Source organism: Perca flavescens, chromosome 13, assembly GCF_004354835.1.
Source record: "Perca flavescens isolate YP-PL-M2 chromosome 13, PFLA_1.0, whole genome shotgun sequence".
Taxonomy (NCBI): Eukaryota; Metazoa; Chordata; class Actinopteri; order Perciformes; family Percidae; genus Perca; species Perca flavescens.
In genome coordinates this window covers 24,058,059-24,074,416 of record NC_041343.1, presented here as the reverse complement: position 1 = coordinate 24,074,416, position 16,358 = coordinate 24,058,059, and the positions used below count along the sequence as shown (strand labels likewise).

At 39.3% G+C, this 16,358-nt stretch overlaps 1 protein-coding gene across 3 annotated transcripts in view; it reads right to left on the bottom strand.

Moving 5' to 3' along the window:
- Nucleotides 1-3,346: 3,346 nt before the first annotated feature.
- sec24a (SEC24 homolog A, COPII coat complex component) overlaps nucleotides 3,347-16,358 on the bottom strand; it is a 57,829-nt gene continuing 44,817 nt past the window's right edge. For 2 of the 3 annotated variants that reach the window (XM_028594492.1, XM_028594490.1), the window contains exons 6-23: nucleotides 15,799-15,986; nucleotides 15,484-15,586; nucleotides 13,994-14,120; nucleotides 13,742-13,851; nucleotides 13,359-13,471; nucleotides 12,865-12,983; nucleotides 12,397-12,452; nucleotides 11,873-12,079; nucleotides 10,636-10,759; nucleotides 10,176-10,334; nucleotides 8,793-8,966; nucleotides 8,595-8,705; nucleotides 6,287-6,462; nucleotides 5,914-6,051; nucleotides 5,550-5,654; nucleotides 4,354-4,446; nucleotides 4,049-4,152; nucleotides 3,347-3,512 (exon numbers count right to left, since the gene is read on the bottom strand). In XM_028594492.1, the coding sequence (XP_028450293.1) occupies nucleotides 3,398-3,512; nucleotides 4,049-4,152; nucleotides 4,354-4,446; nucleotides 5,550-5,654; nucleotides 5,914-6,051; nucleotides 6,287-6,462; nucleotides 8,595-8,705; nucleotides 8,793-8,966; nucleotides 10,176-10,334; nucleotides 10,636-10,759; nucleotides 11,873-12,079; nucleotides 12,397-12,452; nucleotides 12,865-12,983; nucleotides 13,359-13,471; nucleotides 13,742-13,851; nucleotides 13,994-14,120; nucleotides 15,484-15,586; nucleotides 15,799-15,986 (2,322 nt within the window). In that variant the 3' untranslated portion in view covers nucleotides 3,347-3,397. The remainder of the gene's footprint in view (nucleotides 3,513-4,048; nucleotides 4,153-4,353; nucleotides 4,447-5,549; nucleotides 5,655-5,913; nucleotides 6,052-6,286; nucleotides 6,463-8,594; nucleotides 8,706-8,792; nucleotides 8,967-10,175; nucleotides 10,335-10,635; nucleotides 10,760-11,872; nucleotides 12,080-12,396; nucleotides 12,453-12,864; nucleotides 12,984-13,358; nucleotides 13,472-13,741; nucleotides 13,852-13,993; nucleotides 14,121-15,483; nucleotides 15,587-15,798; nucleotides 15,987-16,358) is intronic. The other variant, XM_028594491.1, reaches the window with a different exon arrangement.

Below are 16,358 nucleotides of genomic sequence, written 5' to 3'. Positions count from 1 at the left end.
TGAAGAGCAACTGCGCTGCCTGCGTCACAGAACTGCGGCCGTCTTGGTCTCGTGAGATTATTGTTGCCCACGTGTGTCAGAGCAAGTCGAGATCAAGTCGGACACAAATCTAACCGGCATGCATTGGGCGCTGATCGCCGGTGATCGATTCTGCGCAGGTCCAGCTCATCTCGACTGAGCCTGTTACCAGAGAATGTCTAATAAGGGGAGAACTTCCACTCTCGGGAAAATTCCGGGTTGGTACAATGGGGCTAATAGGGAGTGAGATAGGGAGTGAACAGGCTCTCCATAGACAGGCTCTGCTGTTACCTAGGTACTGCACGTGTGCGACTCCCAACAAAGATGGAACAGAAGTGAGATGTCTCACTTTGTAGATAAAACAGAGAGCTCAACACACAAGGTGAAAAGAGTAGCTGCAACAAAATAGTGTTTTTTGAAAATTAAACAATGTAAACCTATTCTGATATAACCTCTAAATAAAATGAACCTGAAAATCAGCATAATATGAGCACTTAATTAAAAAAAAGCAAAAATTACTTAATCTATTACTTAGTCATCAAAATAGTTGCAGATTAATTTTATGTTGATTCACCAATCAATTAATCCACGAATATTTTGTTTACCTCACAAAATACAGTTCATACGTGTTTCTAGAACAAGCTCGGTGAGATGGTGATGGATGGTAAATAAGCAATTAAGGTGAAAGACTGAATCTGCAACATTAGTTGTTGAGGTTGCTCACTGAGTGTGTATGATTTTTTTTCTGCACACCTTTATTTTGAGGGTAATTTTATATTCTGAAAGCAGTGTTGGCTTTTATCTGTCAAACTGCCTTAAGGGTTTTAAACCTACAGCACACAAAACATGCCGTCAGTAGTGTGCCAGGTCCAGTCATCAAAAAAACAATTTATATGAAAATTAAGTATAATTATGGAGATAGATAAATATAGATGAAATTAAGTAACTGGGCTATTCATGCTGGGGTAAAAACATGGAGGGCCAGTACACTGATCTGTCAAAGCCTGAATCAAAGCATACTGATGCACATTTATTAAACTCATTATACATGAACTACAGCAAGCAACTTTTAAATAACGCAAAATTAAATAAAATTTATCTTATCCTCAGCAATCAGATTTAAATGAATGTCCAGCTTTGGTTTGTGCAGTAGTTTCCGTTTTAAAGAAACTAAATGAGAGATAAATGTATCAAAGGTGAAATAAAAACAACTACATTATATACCTCATCTACAAGTAGAATAAACACTGTTGGTCACTGGTTACATTAATGCATTGCAAAAGTTTTTTAAAGGTCACATGAAAGCGAAGTTGACATTGTTTGATACCGATCTTCCTTAAAAAGTAACATATTGTTCAAATATTTTGATTGCTGACATTTGACGAACTGTCTTGACATTTTTAATATAAAAAGTATAAGTAATAAAGTTTAAAAGTATCATGGACCTCAAAATTGACTTTATCGGTTTTGCATGTACTAAGATTTACAAATGTCACATGGTATAGGAAAATATTAACATCAATGACAGTATTGATGCATCAGTTTTTTTGGCATTTCTCCATCTGGAACTGCAGTGATTCACAATTTACCAGAGGTGGGACAAAGCCATCGTTTCGCAAATTACAAGTAATTCTCGAGTTGAGTCCAAGTCCTTAAGTGGTTATGTTCCCCTTCACCCCATTCAATGCCAATGTCAATTTAAAGAGACAATGAATGTGTTGTGTACAATTTGTATGTATTGCTTTCAATGCAAAAATGATCAGGTGTGTCTTAGTCTGTTATTCCTGTGACACAATTACATGTGTTAGATACAGGATACCTTTCCATTCAGCTCATGCAAAGTGATTAGCTATCGAATTGTCAGGGAAGGAACGAGTTGATCTCCAGCAAATGTTTTTATAACATCATTTTTTAAAGTCCACACCTCTGTAATTTACTCTGTACAAACAAGCTATTTTAAGTTTTTTATGAAAGACAATTTTGTGCATAAAGACCAAAACATCTGTTCCTAAATACATTTTTGCTTATATAATACATAGATTACAAACTGTATGAAATCAGACCAAATCAAAAAAAAACTTCCAATTCACGCTTAGTCAAAAAAAAACTATTATTGGTCCATATTCTGTGTTGTAGTCTTTGCTTCCACTGAATCAACAATGTTCACCCACCAAAACAGAAAACCACATTTAAAAAGTCCCAAACATTTTATTTCCTTAGCGTCATTTCACCTAAATGTTTCAACTGAAATCAGCATTTCTTCACCTTTTATATAATGTAGTCTTTTTTTTTTCAATATACAAGTATCAATAAGCATGATTAAAAGATCACAATGGCTTTGTTATGTGTGTTAAAGAATTTCCCATATCCTATTATATTAAAATATTTCATATAGAGTCTGTATTTAAACAGAGGTTTAATAATAAAAAGTGACTTCCCATACAAGGCAAACATAGAATTTAATCAGATTGGGAGTCTCATAAATTATTAGATAATCGGAAACAAAAAAGAAGAAATAAAAAAAAACAGAACAGCGATGTCGTCGGAGGTGTTCTGAATGTCCAGAGAGAAAAGGGATGACAGATTTTCTCAAGGACAGATCAGACCAATGAAAATGACTTTCCACTGCCGAGTCCACACATTCAAGGCAGCGACGATTGCTAGGTCAGTCCGCCTTTAAAACCCCTTTAACTTTCCTGCCTTTTACAACAGAGTCTACTAATTTGTTCGACACACAATTATAATGACAGAAAAATAAAAACGGACACGTTCTGTCCTTCAGGTAGGATATTCTGTGTACAAATACTCCCGGTGACACTCCATAACAGTCTGAGCGCAAACATACTAACCTTCCTCATAAACCTAGTCTAAGGCATACATACATACATACAAACATACACACACGGTTGACTTGTTTTAGTAAAGACCACTGTGCTTTTTGAACAAAAACATTTCACACATCCATTTGCCTTGACTGTATCTGAATGATACTTCAGTTAGACAGCATTGTTCTATGAGAATAAACACTGATTCATTCGATCATTGACATAATCACCATCATGGATTTTTTGCTTTTGTTCGACCTTCCAACGCAATGCTTCAGTTCGGTAAAAAGTGCCGAACAAGCATCAGAATCGATTTCTTTGTCACACTGTCCGTCACATAGTTTAAATTTGTCAGTTCAGCGTTTCTTCAGAGAGATAGTGAACCACAGCTGGAGATGGAGCAAGAGGACTCCCACACACACACACACACACACACACACACACACACACACACACACACACACACACACACACACACACACACACACACACACACACACACACACACACACACACACACACACACACACACACACACACACACACACACACGATTATTTGGAGATTTGCTGTTGGAGGTGGAGCAGGAACTCATAGTACGACAGGGCCGACTCTGTTCGGTCCTCGATCATGTTCTGCATAAAGGTGGGTTTCAGCTGGCTCTCGTCCCTGAGAGAGTCAAAGGGTGAAAGAAAAAAGTGAGTTAGTTGTAGTTGCTCTTTCATTATAAAGTGCTGAGGGAGGGAATACAAGAGTTTGGTTTTATTATGAAAATGTTGAAGCTATTTGGATTGCACACTTCTAATTTTCCCATAAACCTTTTTTCTGAGAAAATTATAACTTTATGAATTACCTTTTAAATTCTGTTCCAGTTTAAAAAAAATGTACCATGAGTAACTTCAGTGCTGCTCAGTTTTCAGATTGTAAGAGAAACAGACCTTAATATTACAGTAGATTAACTGCCAAAATTAAAATCTACCAACAGCTGATTGCTGGTTTTAATTTCCCCACAGTCTTGCTACTTGTACATATTTTGAATTATTTTATTCTTATATTGTATCCTATTATTTCAGGTATATTCTGTATGTGTGCCTGATCTTTTGCTGCTGCAACACTGGAATTTCCAAGTTTTCTGGGGATCAATAAAAATCACTCAATCACTCTGATTCTTTACTCTTTTATAAAGGATGTTGTCTGTTGCCCACCTGATGACGTGCAGTGAGGGAAAGAACGGCCTCTGATCCCTCAGCCAACCGATGAAAGCCCTGGTTCTCTGCGACTCGGCAGTGTCTAACTCTGGGAGCAGATACTGTGAGAGGAGAGAGCGACAGTCAAGTTTTTAACATCAGGCAGGAGGATGCAAAGAGCAAGACTGTATTGTATGAGAGTTAAAAGATAGGACCCTTATGCCATCCTTAAGACAATTTGTTGGAAAATCCTGGTTCACAGATACAGCTTTGAGGCAAAGTGGAATATAAATGTGTGACAGCTGCAACAGGAGGTGGCCTACCAGGTTATCAGGCACGGCAGCGTAGTTGGGAACTCCCAGGACTTGAGTGAGGAAGTTGGGGTGGCAGTTCCGTCCGATCCACAGATACATGACCTTTTGGAATAGAATAAGGTAAATAAATAAATAGTAAGAATTTTAATATTTCGAGTTACTGGGTGCCTGAACTATAGGAGAGTTAAAGTGAAGCTTGTACGGATGTTTTCATTCAAAGCCACAGTGAATAACTGTGCTACTTCATTATGTAAAATGTGAATTTTACACACTCTTCTCCAGTGTGTTGCAGAAAGGTTTATCTCATTGCTAATGGCATGGTCCATCAGTATCAGTAAGGCTTTATCACAGAGATTCCACTTTACACCAATGTTTACACCATTATACAGGCAGATAGACCCACCGGTAGCCTTAATAGATTTGCACAAAAATTGCACACAAATAGTTTTTTTACTTTTTCTGAACAAGAAATCTTTCTCTTAATATGCTATTATTCCCCTCTATTCACAAACCATAACCCATAGAACCTATATATCCATAACATCTTAGAGGTTGAGGAAAGTTATTAGAGAAAAAGTAGTGAATCATAAAATAAGACCGACATTGAGTGAGATCATCCTCAGGATTCAACCAGCTTTGTATTTCTGTTAGCTTCTTATGAGTGCTAATTTTAAAACCACGGCTTAAAGTGCTCATATTATGCTCATTTTCAGGTTCAGAATTGTATTTAGAGGTTCTATCAGAATAGGTTAACATAGTTTAATTTTCAGAAAACACCATATTTTTGTTGTACTGCACATTGTTGCAGCTCCTCTTTTCACCCTGTGTGTTGAGCTCTCTGTTTTAGCTACACAGTTAGGCATCTCACTTCTATTCCATCTCTGTTGGGAGTCGCACATGCGCAGTACCTAGGTAAGGACTACTAGCCAGTCAGAAGCGGAGTATGAGGGCACGGCACGCTAGCAGCTAGGCGAGCATTAGAACGTGTGTTACAAAGTGACGCACGTTCGTCACGGAAGTAAAGGCTGGACTACAATAGAGCTGTTTGGAGCAGTTTGTGAACAGTGTTTTCTCTGGAAGATGGTAAGACGGACTTGGGCTTTTTCACTTTGTAAACGTATTACATGCACAAAAAAGATATACAACACAATACAGGAAAGGGAAAAAGCCAAAAAGCATAATATGAGCACTTTAAAGCTTCGTACCGTTCCAGCATCCATGAGGAAGGCTGCCTCCCTGCTGAGCTTCTCCACAGACAGCTGCAGCACTCTGGGCTGAGGAATGGTTCGATCATTGACGTTCAAAGCTCCCTGAGGATGCAGGAAACAGAAGACAAGAGACGATAACTCAGTAACAGGGAGACACTTAAGATAACGTGGGAAACATTGGGATGACTCAGCCCACTATTAAAAATACATCACCTAGACTGAATTTAGAGTTTTAGCTGTTAGGGACTAAATAATGGTCCTAAAACATGACTTGACTTCCAATTAAAAAAACATCTTATTTTTTTCAATTTAACTTTATCCAGAGTCACTACTTTTTGAGACATCATTTCATCCTCCTCACCTCATCGGTCAGATCGTCGACACGGTACAGAGCGGGGTGGATCATCAGTAATGCGTAGACCAGTGGCTGGTACTTCAGCTGACACATGGCAAACAGCCGGTCATCCAGCCTGGTGCTGGTGCCCGTCCTGAAGGCTTTCTGCAGGGTGCACACACAAAATGGATCAATAAAAGGCTCGATGTAGGGGTTTAAGACACAATATTCTGGTAGTAAAAGCAGTTTCATTTTGAAAAGGCAAAAAACTAAAACAAGATTCAGAATAGAATATTTCCTCAGACTCTTAACAAATTAGGATTTATTGTAAGTAGTTTAGTGTAGCGTTGGTCGACAGTGCAGTTGCTGTGCAATAACTTTGTCTTGGGAAAAAGCTGACCTGTTTGAGCAGAGCAAGGATGAAGAGGGGGAAGAGTCTGAGACAGGCCGGGGCCAGCAGGCCGGGCTGCTGGATGGTCAACACAGACTGCCGGTACGACGTCAGCGAGTCAATGGCAGCGTTGGTCATTGCATCTCTGGCGTCACTCAGACTTGCTGTTGCCGAGCGGTCCACAGCTGGACAGAGAGACAGGGACATATTTGCAGTCAGAATCTCATTTTTAAAACCACTATGTGTAGGATTTTAAAACCTCTGACTTTGGCAGTCCCCAAAGGTAGTAACAAATTAATAATTTGGGAGAACCAATAAATTGGATACACATTCTACATACAATTGCTCTAGGTGAGACTTGGAGAGGCACAGACGAGGAAGAACAACATTTCAATTCTGTAATTTAATGTATATAAAAGAAAAGGAGAGGTCATGAGGAGTTCACAAGTTGAATACTGCTTTGTGTTTACAATTGTGAGGTTGCCAGTTTTGGATTCTTTAAAATGAATGAATGTTGAAACAAAGCATGAAAGTTTATTCTTCACCTTGGAGTTTGACAAAATGTGATTTATGAATTTAAAAAAAAATTAAGCTTTTTTTTTATTTCAATGCAACTTTAGACTTTTAGTGTGGTGGACCATCAGCCGAAGTGAGGGACAAATAGTGGTAGTGCCATTCTGTGCCATATTTTGAAGAGAGCAGAAATACCAGCGTCTGTTCTCCAAGTGACTGTGAGATGAGCCGGGACAGATCTGACTGCTCAGTATGCGGCGGTTGCTAGGTAACCACAGCTGTTGCCACTCATCTCGATCTGTCAGTGCTAATGACAGTGAAGTGGATGAAAACCCTGCAATAATTTAGTATCGAGCCAATCAAAAGATTATTTACTGCAACAATGACGAATAATTAGCTTGAGTGATGCTTTAATCAAATCCAAGTTCATGTTGCTTATGTGATGTGATCAGGGATCCAGAAAATTACCACAGGCATAAAGACAAAACTCATTTTAATGGTTTTACTTCATCTTCACATTCCTGCTTTAAGTTACTAAACACCGGGATGAAAACAGCTGTAACATGTTAACACAAATACTACACAAAGACACACACACACTTTTAAAAAACATAAGAACTAGTGCTGCATGAATTGACAAAATAAATCAAAGAATGCATATTATATGCTTATTATGGTGTTCATAAGTTCATGAACCCATGCTAAAGTTGACTAAAAAGAAAAATCCAACCTTCAAGGACACCAATTTTCTTTGTGAAGGAATGTTCTTCCTTAAAATACAGGGGGCATAAGTATACACACCCCTATATTAAATTCCCATAGAGGCAGGCAGATTTTTATTTTTATATGCCAGTTGGCATGGGGTACTATCCATAAGATCATCTCTCAATGTAAATCCAACCAGTTATTAGGCTAACTGAAATAAAACCATGCCAATCTCTAGGTATGGTGAAGGGTATGTGATGATGTGGGGTTATTTTAATTCCAAAGGCCAAGGGAACTTTATCAGGATGCATAGTATCCTGGATCCATGAAATAACTGGCTTTTAAAAATAAAAGTCTGCCTGCCTTTATGGGAATTTAACATAGGGATGTGTATACTTATGTCCCCTGTATTTTAAGGAACAACATTTATTTACGAAAATTGGTGTCCTTAGGTTGGATTTTTCCTAATTATTTTAATTAAGGCATTAAGATCAATTTCCAAAAGATGATTTTTTTTCCCTCTTTTAAGTCAACTTTAGCATGGGTTCATAAACTTATGAGCACCACTGTACATACAATGCAGAATTTGGGGGTTAGAAAAATATATGCTATTGAAAGTATGCCTAATCTGAATAAAAGCAAATTATCTGACATGACATTCAATAATTATGCACAGCACCAGAACATTTTGCTTCTCCGTTTGTTTTCATATGTATCTTCTGAAGGGGAAAGTTTCTCTGTGATCACCCTAAATCTGAGTTTAACATGTGTATGTATGAGCATGACTTTCAAATCAATCATGGTCAAATATACAACTCACATAAGTATGACGTGGAAACTTGAAACCTTGAGTGCACACAGACAGTGAGAATGGACTTTTCAGTGAAATAAAAGACATCTTGTGCCCAGTGTCCAACTTTTCAAATTCACAATATTTGCTATTTCATAGATTCTAGACCATTGAATTGGGGAAAGGGAGCAGATGCAATTTCAAGAATTTATAACAAATAATTATTTCAAGCAGAGTAGTATTTTTATATATGTCTTAAAACATGTCTGGAGGGGCTATTTGAAAGGTGTTTGCTGGTTTAGTACCTACCCATACAAGCCAGCAGTCCAGTGATCGCTTGAACATCAGCCCCAGCAAAGATGTCTGCCAGAGAATTGACCACAGGGAGACACAAGGTGTGGACACGGATCCTCCTCTCTCCTGTAAGAGAAAACATGTTATTTCAACAAAAGACAAAGAGATTGACTATTTACATTTTTCACAATGGCTTTGAAAAAACTAAACAACCTTTGCTGGACGTGTAAAGCAGCGCGGCCTGGAAAGAGACGACTTGCATGTCGTCCAGGTTTTCCTCAATGGACATCTGAACCGCAAAGCCAGCGTCTGGGTTCACGTTGGGAAGGGACAGCAGATCTGTGGAGCGCACAAAGAAGTTTCCGTGGAACGTGTGGATGGACAGACCTGCAGAGAGAAATAGAGAGACAAAATCAATCGAGCTGGAATGACCGCGCCAAACAAACACTCAACTGCAAAAAAATAAGTTCCAACAACATCAACAATGTATTTGCCTGGACTCCAGAGACATTATGTTTTCGTCAAAATGACTGAAAGGAGATCAAACCTTAAAAGGAACACGCCGACTTATTGGGAATTTAGCTTATTCACCGTAACCCCCAGAGTTAGACAAGTCGATACATACCCTTCTCATCTCCGTGCGTGCTGTAAGGCTGTCTGACGGCTCCAGCGGCATCAGGCCAGCACAGAACATGCAGGTAACTGGTTCCATCAATCCTACTGCTCCGAATAAGTGACAAAATAACTCCAACATGTTCCTATTTACATGTTGTGATTTGTAGAGTCACAGTGTGTACAAAAAATAACGTAACATGAGACACAGCCACCTTCTATCCATAAACAAACCGGAAATTATATTCTCAAGCGGAAGAATATAGTACTTGGGCGGAGTGATATGCTCGCAGCAAGCCTGTCTGAGAATATAGTTCCCGGTTTGTTTACTGTTAGAAGATGGCTGTGTCTCATGTTACGTTGTTTTGTGTACAGACTGTGACTATACAAATCACAACATGTAAATAGGAACATGTTGGCGTTATTTTGTCACTTATTCGGAGCAGTAGGCTAGTTGGAACCAGTTACCTGCAGGATCTGTGCTGGGCTAAGCTAATGCTGGAGCTGTCAGACAGCGTTACAGCATGCACGGAGATGAGAAGGGTATGTATGGACTTGTCTAACTCTGGGGGTTACGGTGAATAAGCTAAACTCCCAATAAGTCGGCGTGTTCCTTTAAGGTCAAATATATGTCAGGAACATGTTAATGCATTCAGGAGCTGTAATGGCTACTGCATCCAAATGATTTAAATAATGATTTGATGAATGAAAATTTGATAAAACGTTATCAATACTTCCCTAATTAAGTTAATCACAGCAACCAGTGCTGTTATCTACAGGGAAGACAACACATCCTAATTGTTTATCTTTAAAATACTTCTGCAGGAAAAATGACACGATGAAAAAAAGGGCTTATCCTTCCCAATACATTTACTAATCAGAAATGAAAGAAACACATCTAAAACTTCAAATTCTCAGAGCCACATCTGGGAATGAATATTCAGGTCAATGCTTGACCAAGCGCCAGCAGTTGTGCCAACGGACCTTTGGTGCAGCGTATCCTCATGACGGCCTCGAAGCCGATCTTCCTGGTTAAGTATCTCTTCAGATCCTTCTGGAAGCACTCCACCTGAGCGGGGTTGTGCTGGTGGTGGTAGGAGGGGTAGTAGTAAACGCTCCCTGCCGAGTATCTGGATATGCAGCCTGGGAGAGAAAAAGCACACAAGAGGAGAGGAGGAGACGCTGATTGTCTTATACGTGATAAAAAACACATTCACACATCATTTTCCACATCCTCCTGTGTTTAAATCTGTTCTTTTGAAAAACCTTTGTCTGTATCCAGCTTTTTCCATAACCGATGAGGTTTTGGTTTTCACCTATTCTACTGACTGATTATCAGTGTTTTTAGCCCTTGTGAGACATGTAAGACATGTAAACAAACACAAAAGGTCCAATAAACCCTCCCTTTATCCACCCTCTCTCAACCATTTAGTCCGGGGCTTACCGAGCGATGCCAGGTCGCAGTACTGAGAGCTGAGCAGGAACAGGTCAACCGCCACCTGCTGGCCGGAGCAGTCCAGAGCCAGCTTCTTGTAGAAGTCTGTCGCTGGGGATAAGTGCTGGATGTCCTAAAGGAAAATACGCCAGGTGAGACCATGAGCTCAAAATTGTAACATAATGCAACTACCCAAAATGTCAAAATCTAAAGACATTTTTCAAGATCTAATTATTGTTTTAGAGCCAGAAAGACAGATTAGTCCTGAATGCCGGCCCTTTGGCTCCAAGAAATAAAAAAGCTATAACTTTTCCATGACTTTCCATACGTATATAAGACCGAGCACTTTTGTGACATGAGCTCAGTGTTGTTTTGTCTGGCCTCAATTGCCTTGAAAGTAAAAAATAATAATCACGTATATTTTTGAACCATGACTGTAATACGCAAGGGTTAATGCTCAACGAGGCGACAACTGACCTCCCCGTCATCCATTAATTACAGATAACTGACACCTCTTAGGGCATGAACCTCCTTATACCATGATCACATGCCAAAGAACATTTGTTAAGAGGGAGATATTTGTAGCCCGCTCAGTTCATACAATCCTTTGGCTCAGCTTTGAGCCCGAAAGCTAACGTTATGGTTGCAAGATTGAAAGTCAACAATAACATTGTGTACGGTTGACAATCAGTAAATATTATTTGACAGTATGTTTACCAATAAGACAAACTAGCTATCAGACTTGTCGTTGTCCCCAAATCAATATCAAGATTTTCACAACCAAATTATACACCATGTGTACTTTTGGCCGCAGCCTGAAGTAGCAAGTTTAACAGTGAATCGGATGTGAGATAATCGAAAAGTGTGAAACAAAGTATAGTAAGTTCACAGGCGCAGTGTAACTTACTTCTTGCAGCTTGTGTTTAAGCACGTGTTTAGAGGATGAGGCACTGAAGGACTACACTTAGTGTTGTCAATAAGATATTCAGCCTATTATTTTTATTCTTTTAATGTAGCACATTGATCTACAATGGTAAACACACAATGGAACTACTTAGAAGGTGTCCTATATCACTTTTTAATGGAAACCCTGCAGCCAATCAGAATAGAGTATTCACCCAGACCATGGTATAATCTTGGTTATTCCATGACTTCCCTAGAGAATTCTGACTATGTATAATGCTGCTGTAACGGCTCTTTAATCCTACTGTATGTCCAACACACTTCTGATTGATGTCTCTCTTACCTTGGCAGATGCCCGCTGGTTGGGGTCTTCTCTGGACTGGAGTGCCCCCACACCGAGGTTAGGCAGCTGGGTCTGAAAGATAGACATGCGCCCTCCAGTAGGTGACAGCAGCTTGAAGGCTGCTTGCAGAGCTGAACCCAGGGCAGACTGGGTCTCCATGGTCTTTTCAAATAGATTTGGCAGGCTCTTCAGCAAATCCTGCACAAGCTGAAAAACAAAAAAAATTAATCCCAGAGGGAAAACTTTTGTTGCTCAATTCATTTTTCTTCCATCTGAAGTTAAGGGGCCCATAGTCCGGTTGAAGATGAAGTTTCCTCTCACACAGTGAGCAGCTATTAATGTTAATATCTACACAATGTAAGAAAAAACAAAAAGCACACAACTAAAACCAAGCTTAACATTCATATATATGACAAAATTAGGGGGTTTCAGACTGTTATTCACGTAATAATAATAATAATAATAATAATAATAATAATAATTCACATTCACGACATAGCTGCAATCGAAGTAAATTTTCTTACCTCTTTGCATTCATTGAGGTTTACTAAAAGGCTGTCTGGTGTTGGTAAAAAGATATCTGTGAAACACAAAAGTTACTATTTAAACAAATATAATACAGCCACACTTGTCATACACACCCTGATATCATAATAGTGGTAAGAAAGTTTTTTATGCAGCTACTATGAAGTAATTAATTCAAAGAGCATAATAAAGAGCAAGCCATTATTTGTGGCGCAGCTACCTTGACATCAATAGTTAAATGGATTTAAGAAAAAAAAAAAGACGTAATCTTGATAATTTTGTCTACCATCTCTGACACTAAGAAATTTAGATCCAGCTAGATTTCGCAGAAGTTTCCCTGAAAGCAACAGTCCACCCGAAAAAAGCAGTTCCTGATCTCTTGATATCTTGTATACGCATTCTACATTTCTGCACACAGCTGGTGTCATGTTGCTGTAGTAATGAACGTGTGGTCAGCTGCATCTCACCTTCGATGTCAGACACGATGAGCATCTGGGGCTGAGAAAGTCCCTCCTGGAGGTTGTAGAAGTGGATGGTGCTGTCAAAGGTGATGAAGCCTACCTTTGTCCGAGAGTCTCCAGGAAGCCTGGCACACAGACACACACAGACACACTTTTTAATAAAGCTAGCACTCAGGTGACAAAGACCTTGCAGTATGAAGTTATACTGCTTCTGTTGAATTATACTACTTTATGGCAATAATTTAACAGCCATTTGCCTATTTTTTGCCACTTTCTGGCAAAAAGCAAGTGTATTTATAAACGATGAAATACCTTCATAAACAACTTTAAATTATGGACTTATGAGACTATATCAGTTTATGGACACATGAAATGTCGATTAAACTGAAATTCATGAATTGGCCGCCTGTGCAGTTTAAAAGCACAACGGGATATGACAAAATAAGGCCATGCAGTCTTCCCAACATCTCTATTAAATGGAAATTGAATGTTGTACATACGCATTGATGTTGTCCAACAGTGACTGGCAGAACACACTTAGGTAGCCTGTTTCCACTGCATTGTGGGATACATCAAGAATGAAGAGGTAAACAGCAGGCTGTGGTGGCCTCAGCTGGGTAAATGAGGACAAACACATGTAACATTACTCAAGGTCAGTAAAGACCGACCATCACAATCGCATAATACAATTCTATATACTGTATAATCTATACACATATTACATTTACATACATATCATTTTGTGAGTAATTGTCTCATTTAGTTTGTGCCTTGGCACTAATACATATAAGGAAATTAGTTTCCAATTTACAATAAACTGAGCATGCCACTAACTGTTCAGATTCTTAACAGGACCAATGTCAATAAAGCAGTAGAAAAATACCATGTATTCTGAAGGAGCAATGAATTCGATGGTGGCGTTCTGGACCTCTGGTCTTTTGTGTGGCTCTCCGTACGATCTGCTGACTGGGTTGTACATAAACTCCTCTGGAACTACACACAGGCACACACACAACATCTAGTAAGGTTATATTTCTCCACTGTACTGTACATTTTGTAGCTAGGCTGTATTATTTTGAACACTTTAGAGGATGGTACTTAAAAAGCGCATAAATCACCCCTCCCCCTTTCTTACCATCATTGACCCGATAGCACAGGTTGCACTTCCACCTCCTCTGGTCCAGGAAAGAGACGAAGGGATTGATGTAGGTTCTGCAGGACCGACACCGGACGATGGTGCTGGATGTCACCACAGGAAGCTGCTACAAGGAAAACCACAGAATAAAAGAAAGCCATGTAAGAATGCATTTTATTGTAACTAGTTGTAACTGGCATTTCAATAAAGACGGTGTTGTTGATGTCTAGATTGTGCAACGCCTGTGTCCTCAATTAACACAGGAACAAACATGAATTCATTCTGACAAATTCTGCCCAGAGGCGTATTGAGTCAAATCTATTCTGAAGAAAAGAAAAAGTGTTAAGAAGATTCTCAGTGTTTAATCAGTAAAAGGTTTGAAGTAGTTATCTTCAAAATATAAGGAATATAATTGTGGATGAAGTGGGTGTGGCTGTAGATAGAGATGTTAATCCTTAACATTAATAAAATAATTTAACACTTAACCAACATTAAGAATTTTGACCGATTAATACTATCAGTTAAAGCTACGCACTATAGCTTTAAACAGTTAAAAACACTATTATATAAATAAATAAATGGAAAAAGTAGTTAAAGTTTTTTGCATGGTAAAAGAAAAATAGGCCATGCAATTTATTTCTGAACTGCCCTTAAGGCTGGGTCGCACAAACAAGACCCGATTCAAATCTCTTCAAATGTAAGTTTAGTTTTTACTCTAATTAGTAAGTTAAGTTTAAATTATGTTGCGCCAAAAACTTTTAAGCATAATTTAACTGTGATTCAGTATTGTGCAAAATAAGCAAGTTAAGGGACAGACTCAACCCAGTGTAGTTGTATGATGCTCTCAAGATACAGGTTTAGCAATGAAACTGTTCTGGACTTGAACCGGAAGATTGGATCAACTGTCAAACACAGCAGTAAAAGGGTTGCAGCTGTAACATCACCAATACTCCAACTCATGGTGGCTCTTTTATGCCACTGGATTGTTGCCAGCTATTATTTGGCCATATTGATCCATTAATTTGGTCAAGAAGTATAAGACCAATAAGTAATGTTAGGCTAACTGACTTTTTTGCTAGCTAGCAAATAAAATGTTTTATTTTGTTAAGGAATAGCTACAGTCATATTTACTGCCTTTTTCCTTTTACGCTATTTAGCAGGAATAGCTACAGGCTACCTGTATCTTGAGAGAAATTCAGCAGCATCATACAACTACACTGGGTTGAGTCGGTCCCTTAACTTGATTATTTTGCACAATACTGACTCACAGTTAAATTATGCTTAAAAGTTTTAGTGCAACAGAATTTACGTAGTTGTGTTTCTACTATGTTCCTCTTAATCTGTAATACTAATTGAGTAAAACAGGTTTCATGTTTACGTGACATTTAAGAAATAAGGTTATAATAGAGAGCCAACAATAACATTATTTCAGTTGATGTAAATGCACTGACTAATGTGTGTGCACATTCAATATTGAACTGAGGTGTTACCGAAAGGTCTTTGAAGGGGTGGAGCAGCAGGCCCAGTGGCATCTTGGCTTTATTGAGCAGTGACTGAGTCTGAGGGATGCTGGTCAGCGTACTACGAAAAACCCTGGCGAGACACAAACGCAGAAAGTTCATATTCCTTGAACTGCATGAAGAGATCACGTTGTCCCCGGTAGTACACAAATTGTTGTCTCGGAACAATGTCGCCAAGGAACTCCCAGGGCAACATATCCAGGGAAAACTTAATGATTATGCTGATCTACTACAAAATGTTTACAGTTGCACAGATGCTGTCAATAGTAGTCTGCCATGGCTTACTCTGGGTTACAGTTGATCTTCTGCAGGTCCTGTGGGAGACAGGGTGTTGGGGCGGGGATCGGGCTTGGTGGCAGCAGGTTCCTCTCATGCAGCAGGTTGACCACTCTCAGGGCCTCTGGTGTGCTGGACTGGAGGCTCAAAGCCGCCAGGGACGGGCTCAGTTGGGCTGGTCCTGGGCCACCAGGTGGCTGAGAGAAGGGAAAACAACAAGCTATTTAGTCGATCTATTTACCAAAAACTTATGAAAGCCAAATCATAAAGCATGGATGACCACCCATGCTTTGATTGACTGGTGTAGATATCTACTGATATTCACTGCCTCTAAAAAGGCAGTTACGCACCATCCAGACGGCCAACCGTCGGCAGAAAAGCAAATCGGACTGATGAGTCTCCCCGAGTTGGTCCAAAAAGTGCCTCAGAACACGCCGAAGAGACGAGACGTAATGTCTCCATAACAGCAGGCGGCGCTAATCTGTAATGTTGCCCAAAAAATGAAAACCGGCCGCTGATTGGACCAACGCGTCACGTGGGTTTGTTTTCTCCGGAAATTCAAAGCCAGA